Source organism: Salvelinus sp. IW2-2015, linkage group LG34 (genome assembly GCF_002910315.2).
Source record: "Salvelinus sp. IW2-2015 linkage group LG34, ASM291031v2, whole genome shotgun sequence".
Taxonomy (NCBI): Eukaryota; Metazoa; Chordata; class Actinopteri; order Salmoniformes; family Salmonidae; genus Salvelinus; species Salvelinus sp. IW2-2015.
Genome location: NC_036873.1, coordinates 1016726 through 1023785, shown reverse-complemented (window position 1 = coordinate 1023785; position 7060 = coordinate 1016726). Strand labels below are relative to the sequence as shown.

Below are 7060 nucleotides of genomic sequence, written 5' to 3'. Positions count from 1 at the left end.
GGTGGAAATGTAGATCGTAAATTAGCCATAGATCTGAGTGAGTAAAATTATGGTAGCGTATTGAACACTTAAACTTCTAAAACATTTATATATTTTGGTAATTATCCAAACAGGGTGGGTAGAAATTGTATTTAGCTTTGCACCATTGTTTCCCCACCAAATAAATGGACACTTCCTGAATGTGTCATTGTAGGAAGGGGTTTTCTTAAATGGAGAATTACAACAAACGGGGTGGAAAGTGATCAGGGACAAATCAGATTGTTTTATTTAGATAATGAAAGATCAAATATTTTATGGCTTATATTCTCAGAAGTTGAGGACAAAAACATCCACTGAAAGGGAATTTTATGTATTTAAGGTAAAGGATACCTGGCCTTTTGGGATCCACATTTTACACCCAAGATTTTTCCTGAGGACAGAAAAGGCACCACATGGGAATGACCCAATAGCACATTTGAGGCCCAATTAATCTCAAGAGAAGTTGGCTTGTTTTTACAGTAACATAAACCACAATACTGAGAAGGGTTTATATTTTACCTCCATATGGCAGTCAATTAGATTAACCTATATTGCAATGCGATGTAATTGAGCCCCTTGAGTCTTAATTTGAGCATGAGTGCCATGGTAACATTACAGGTAGCATTTATAACTTTGTTTTATACTGTAAAGTGTTGGTCCCATGAACTGAAATAAGATCCCAAAAATGCACAAAATATTTACATCCCTGTTAGTGGGCATTTCTCCTTTGCCAAGAACCCATTCACCTAATTAAACAGCATGATCATTACACAGGTGTACCTTGTGCTGTGGACAAAGGCCAATTAAAACTGTGCAGGTCCAACACAATACCACATGTCTCAAGTTAAGGGAGTGTGCAATTGGCATGCTGACTGCAGGAATGTCCACCAGAGACGTTAATTTCTAAACCATATGCTGCCTCCGTTTTAGAATTTGGCATTACATCCAACCGGCCTCAACCGAGTTTATTTTTGTATAGAGCTTTTCTTTTTCCAGATAGAAATCAAGATTTCTACAGTGACTGAAAAAAGAATAGCTCTATACAAAATACCCTACTAAACAACCATCCCATTAACAGAAGACACCAACAGTTGAGTATCATTTACATTTTTTATTAAATCTGTCAGGTGTTTAGACGGTCTCTTGGATGGGGGGCTCGTAGCCGTCGGCCCGATCCACCTTAGCCCCGGTGTCGTCCCCAGAGGGCTTGGCTGCACTGCTGCCACCACCCTCACCGTGTAGCTCCATCAGTTTGCCCACTGGAAGGAGACAAGAATAATCTAAGCACGACGCCAGAGTACAACTCAACAGGCTATTAGAGAAAGCTACATTGGATAAGTCACTTAAGATAATTTAGTATGCTAGGCTGCGTTTACACAATCAAATCTGATCGTTTTGCCAATAATTAATTGGCCTGCTTGTAAGTGCAGCCATATCGGCATATGTTAAGATAATTTCATGTCGTACAGAAACAAGTGTTGAGTCATCTTGCTGGAATACCATAAATGCTGCCAGATGCTGGGCAGGGGACCGTACGGTGGGCATGATTAAACCAAGCTCAATGTCAAAGATGACCTTCAATAACCCTGGTTATTTTAGGTTAAGGTTGTCTTTGAAGTTCTTTAATGCATGGTAAGTTGACAAAGATCATGAATAGGCTTTCTTTCACACAATCAATTGTCTAGTATTGTGCCATCTGTCGGAGCCATGATCACTCCAAGTACCCACCGTTCTGGGTCCTTGGCGTAGACATAACCCTTTCACTCTCCGCCCCTTATGACACAGGCGCGACACTTTCAGTCGGACTGCAACGCCTCAAGGGGCAGGATAGGTTTGAGGTTCAGGGTGACTTACACTCAAACTTGGGCTTCTTCAGCATCTTAACCTTCCTGACGTAGACGTCGTGGAGTGGGTAGATGGACTGGCAGGCCTTCTCAATGTCCTTGCCAACGGAGTCAGGGATCCTAGAGGACAAAGGGAAAAGAAGTGAATCAGTAAGAGGGAACCTGGCTTGGCTACTGAAAATGAACTGTCTGCCTTCATTGAAAGCCATTGAACTTACTCAGACATCAACTTAACTGTACACAATTTCAGATGCAGGAAAAGTGTTCGACACGTGCAACAATTTTGTTGAAATAAATTTGCTTCATTTAACAGTCAATTTATATGCATGCCCATACATGCACTCCATGTTGCATTTCACATGGACCACATCTTCCCAGAGTACAGAACATTCTATTGAACCAACAGGACGGCAAACGTCCTTACAGCTTGTTGACGACTTCCTTCAGGTCGTTGGTCTGGACCTCACGGGTCATGATCTCCATCATCTTCTTCCTGATCTGACGGACCTGCTGGTGCTGGGCGTACGACGTCTTCCTGATCTGGTTGGTGCGCTTCTTGGTGAAGCCAACGCAGAACAGACGCAGGAGGTAGCCGTCGGTGGTCTTCACGTCCACATGGGCCTCAATCATGGTCTGGCGGGGAGACAGGATAAAGGTCAATTAATAGTTTTGGGTACATTGGGCCCAACACGTTATCAATAACATTACAGGGCAGAGGTTAATTCATAGTGTTGAGATTACACAATGGTACAACGTTGAAATTGTGGTTTACACTCTACATGTGCTGAGAGAAACCGAAGGAAAGTTTCAGCTTAAAGTTGTAAGTTTAGCATATTTTGTAGACCAGCTTCAAACAGCTGAAAATACTAAATGTTTAGTTATAGAAAATATCACATTGGTTTACATGGTATAATGATTCTCTAAAGAATGACTGGTTGTTTTGTCAAACAACCTTAAATTAGGCAAACTAAATGGCGGAGTGATTTCTGCATATTGCACCTTTAATGACAGTATGACCCATCTCCATACATGTTGTACTGTGATTATAAATGCATATCATAACTACAACATCTCCACAAATCCAGCGGTGTGTTACATCCTCCTGTAGGATTCCTCACCTGCCACTTCTTGACCATGGAGCACATCTTGTCACGGGTCAGGTCCATGCCGTGGAAGTTGGTCAGGCAGTTCTTGCCCTGCACGTCTTCTGAGATCAGCTTGAACTTGCGGAAGGCCACCTCATCGTTCTGCAGGTCAGCGAGGCTCACCTCGAACACACGTCCCTTCAGACCATCAGAGGCAATTCCTAGTAGAACAGATTAATTGATGTGGGACGCGGTGAAGGGAATGGAGGCCAAGGCAGGGAATATCAGCAGATCTCTTTACCAGTAATCAGTTGCAATCATTGGGCCGAAACAATTTGTCATCATGCATTCCCATTGTGTTAAGGTACAAACAAATCCAAGACAAGGCCGACAAGCTGGAACAGTTTTAAAAGGCAAAACTAAAAAGGACATTACTGACCAACAAACCCATACTGAATGGTAGTTTTAGGACAACTTCAGGACTCTATTAGTTGGGACTCCCTGAGTTGTGCATCGTTCTGGTGTTGATGGAAAATAACCCCACCACCATAGTCGGCTTCGCCAAACGCTTCTTGTCAACAAAAGCACATGTATAATCGCTAGGAACTCTACTTACCAGACGTAGTGAAATGTGTACCTCGCTATTAAATAAATGGTAGATTTTGTGGTAGGAAGTCTTGCGTGAAGTGTCTGGCCTAATGGCAGACCGCTGTTTAACTTGGCAGGAATATGGTGCAGTTCGGACATAAGTTGGATACTGATGTTTATTTGATAGCGAGGGACATTTCACTTTGCCTGGTAAGTTCCTAGAGATTATACATATGCTTTTGTTGACCGGAAACATTTTTGGCGAAGCCAGCTATACTGCAGTAGGGTTATTAGCCATCGCCACCCACCAAAAACGATGCACAACTCCGAGTCCAACCAATAAACAGACTCCCGAAGTTGTCCCAAAGCTAGTTGAATTAGGCTAGCTAGCTAGCTGGTTACAGTACAAGGTCAGGAGTTCACATTTTAGTCACCTCACTTTAATCAACCCCTAGTTTCCAAACGGTGCTATAATTCCACAGAACTAAGTGGCTCTGTCTGCAGTTATTTTGCTGCATGTTAGTCTTTATACTGGTAGCCATCACCACTGAACCATGTGTTGCTCCATTAATCAGCATCATCCGTTGGACAAACAGACTTACTGGTTCCCTGAGTCCTGGAGACCAAGGTCTTGCCAATGTTGCGGATGTTGAACATAGCGGGTGCCTTGACATCATACCAGTCCTTCTTGGAGAAAGGGTCGACACTGGGGGATAGAGAAAGTAGTGTGGTCAATATCAGTTCTGTTAATCTGTTTTGATGACACAGGCCTATGTAGCTAGCTAAAGAAACTAAGGTTGCAGTCTAGTTTACGCGAAACCAACCAAAGGGCTAACGTTTACTTGTTATTGTCAAATGCTGGCAATGGTATGAACGGCAACTTCCAGTACAATCAAACGTGTAAATTCAACAGGCACCTGACAAATCAATAAAACATGACTGGGATAGCATAACGTTAGCTAGCTGGTTACTAATGTAAGGCCCAGCTAACTGGCTAAATGATCTTATCTGACAAATGTGCCTTTTCTCGCTAACGACTGAAGGGTTGGCACCACGCACATGTAGCCCTGACTGGCTTGGCTACAATACTTTAATTCTGTTTGACCACACCATTTCGTAGAAAATACTTCGTCTAGCTAACGTTGTCCACGTTCTGTTCATGGATGGCCATGTCTGCCATCTTGCTAGCCGCCATAGTTACATGAATGATCTAGTTAGGTAGCTTAGCTTGTTAAGACAGCCGATGTCGCTAGACTACAGACAATGAGTGCATTTCGGCACATTTATATAAAATGCTTCACGATATGCAGCCTGTGTTAAGACTTCGACAGTCTCTTACGTAACAGTTCAGTGTCGCTTATGCACAAACTCATGAACACTGAAAGCGCAGTGAGCCTAGCAGATTGGCAACAGTGACCGGCCTGAGTGCATCCAGTTAAAATCAACCACATCCTTCACATTTTCAAACTGAAAGTCAATAACCTGAACTTAATAGTGTGCATTGCATGATTTAATGGATGAATTGCGCTACTTACATCTTCTTTTTGGCACCTTTTTTGCCACCTTTGGTCAGCCTCTTATTCTTGCCGACTGCCATGTTGGCTACAGGGAGTGAAAGAGAAGGAAATAGGAATTATCGCGAGTGTTAAAGATAGAGCTGAGATTTCTCACATCTCGCGACTCGCGATATGATGAGACCTCAAAACTAGCATGTTGTCGTTCTCTACTGGCCTAGCGTGATATCGCAGTCCTTTATTTGATACATTATAACAACATTTAATAAACTCAGGAAGTGTTTGCTACATTGTATGATATAGTATTGTTATGCTACAATATTGATATTTATATCCTGATCCTACTGTATCCACTACAATAGCTGCTGCTTCTGCAAAAGCTAATGAGGATCCAAATAAACAATTAAACACACCCACTTTGACAGTTATCTCAGTTCATACGCTCACATGAATGATTGACATTCAGTCTGACACATATTGTGTTGTATGTCTGAAATTCTGTAAATAAATATATAATAATATTATATAATTCATATATGATTTATAATAATATGAATCTCTGTTCCAGAATGAATGAATATATGCATAAACATGTAACCGAGTATAAAATATTAATTAGATCAGCCACTGGTTTTGACTGTGGCATATGATGCACCAACACTTTCACAAATTAACAAAATTCAACTTACAGTCACTGTCTGTGGAGAAATTAGCAGTCATATGAGCAGACCCATAATAACATAAATAACTTCAACCGAAATAATCACTCACATATTCATGATGAAGGAAAGACTATTCTCCTGAATTCCGAGAAAATAAACATAATATTGACTTAACTCAGTGTTTTCCAAACTCGGTTCTGGGGACCCCAGGGTATGCATGTTATAGTTTTGGCCTAGCACTACACAGCTGATTCAAATAATCATAATGTAATGATGCGTTGATTATTTGAATCAGATGTGTAGTGCTAGGGCTTAAAAACAAAACATGCATCCCTTGGAGTTTGGAAAACACTGACTTAACTGTTCACAACATGTTATGTTAAACTACATCTTATATGCATGTTATTATGTTAAACTATATCTTATATGCATATTATTAAGTTAAACTATATGTTATATGCATGTATATTACTCAATACTCTGCACTGTATTACACTATTCAGTCAACCAAGTACGCTGCGTGACAGTCAGCCCTAACATGCTGTATTAGTGAACCAACAAGTGAATATTTAATGAAGAAAACAGGTTGAACCTGAATCTCAAACCGTTAACATTCCATGCAGGTGTGTCTTGCCTCCTCCCGTTATTAGGACACTGATACAACTGTGTCATTACAGGGTTAGGGATGATGCCTAGCTGGGCTGAACCTGGTGACAATGTAAACATTGACATACATTCATTCTAGACCTACATTGTGTCTACACTCTTAGAAAAAAGGGTTCCAAAAAGGTTATTCATGGAACCCAAAAGAGTTCTACATGGAACCAAAAAAGGTTCTTCAAAGGGTTCTCTTATGGGGACAGCCGAAGAACACTTTTAAGTTCTAGATAGCACTCTTTTTCTAAAATTCTATACAGTATCTGAAAGGTACTCTTTAATGTTCAACATATGTCCTAATGTTGGTGAGGCCTAATTTGGCCAAATCCCTCATATGTACAGTATACATAAATCATATACATTTACATTTACATTTAAGTCATTTAGCAGACGCTCTTATCCAGAGCGACTTACAAATTGGATATATACATTGTATAAATGAGTCTGTGAATGTGCATGTTAGAGACATGTTGTAACACCTAGTGAAGATTAATTTAAATAGAATTAATAACATTCCTGTCATCTCCTTGTCAGGGATAATCCCTGATCAGGAGAATGGAAGTGGGGGTCTTTAAAGCTCAACAACCATCCAACATGGATTAAGTTCTTATCTTGTCACTGAAAACGTTTTGAACCCCTCACCTGGCTTTAAAATCAGCAGGCGCCCAAAAAGGTCTTACTCTGGTCACTGA

At 40.8% G+C, this 7060-nt stretch overlaps 1 protein-coding gene and 2 non-coding genes across 3 annotated transcripts; all 3 read right to left on the bottom strand.

Annotated features, from left to right (window-relative positions):
- Positions 1-1114: 1114 nt before the first annotated feature.
- On the bottom strand, positions 1115-5181 carry rps3a (ribosomal protein S3A). Its single transcript, XM_023979601.3, has 6 exons — positions 5071-5181; positions 4138-4241; positions 2981-3168; positions 2287-2495; positions 1873-1982; positions 1115-1277 (listed from the first exon to the last, which is right to left on the bottom strand). Exons 1-6 carry the CDS (start codon positions 5130-5132, stop codon positions 1150-1152), a joined length of 801 nt encoding a protein of 266 aa, XP_023835369.1. The 5' UTR covers positions 5133-5181; the 3' UTR covers positions 1115-1149.
- Positions 1714-1845, bottom strand: LOC111958516 (small nucleolar RNA SNORA17). The gene has a single exon (XR_002876545.1). It is a non-coding gene; the product is annotated as a small nucleolar RNA SNORA17 (small nucleolar RNA).
- LOC111958515 (small nucleolar RNA SNORD73) lies at positions 3228-3297 on the bottom strand. Its single transcript, XR_002876544.1, has one exon. It is a non-coding gene; the product is annotated as a small nucleolar RNA SNORD73 (small nucleolar RNA).
- Positions 5182-7060: the final 1879 nt, after the last annotated feature.

Excerpts from the sequence above, each read along its gene's own strand:
- rps3a (XM_023979601.3), bottom strand. The coding sequence starts at position 5,132 with ATGGCAGTCGGCAAGAATAAGAGGCTGACCAAAGGTGGCAAAAAAGGT. Across the intron at positions 2,496-2,980 it reads CCATGGTCAAGAAGTGGCAG|ACCATGATTGAGGCCCATGT; the intron begins GTGAGGAATCCT and ends TCTCCCCGCCAG. Across the intron at positions 1,278-1,872 it reads GAAGAAGCCCAAGTTTGAGT|TGGGCAAACTGATGGAGCTA; the intron begins GTAAGTCACCCT and ends GTCTCCTTCCAG.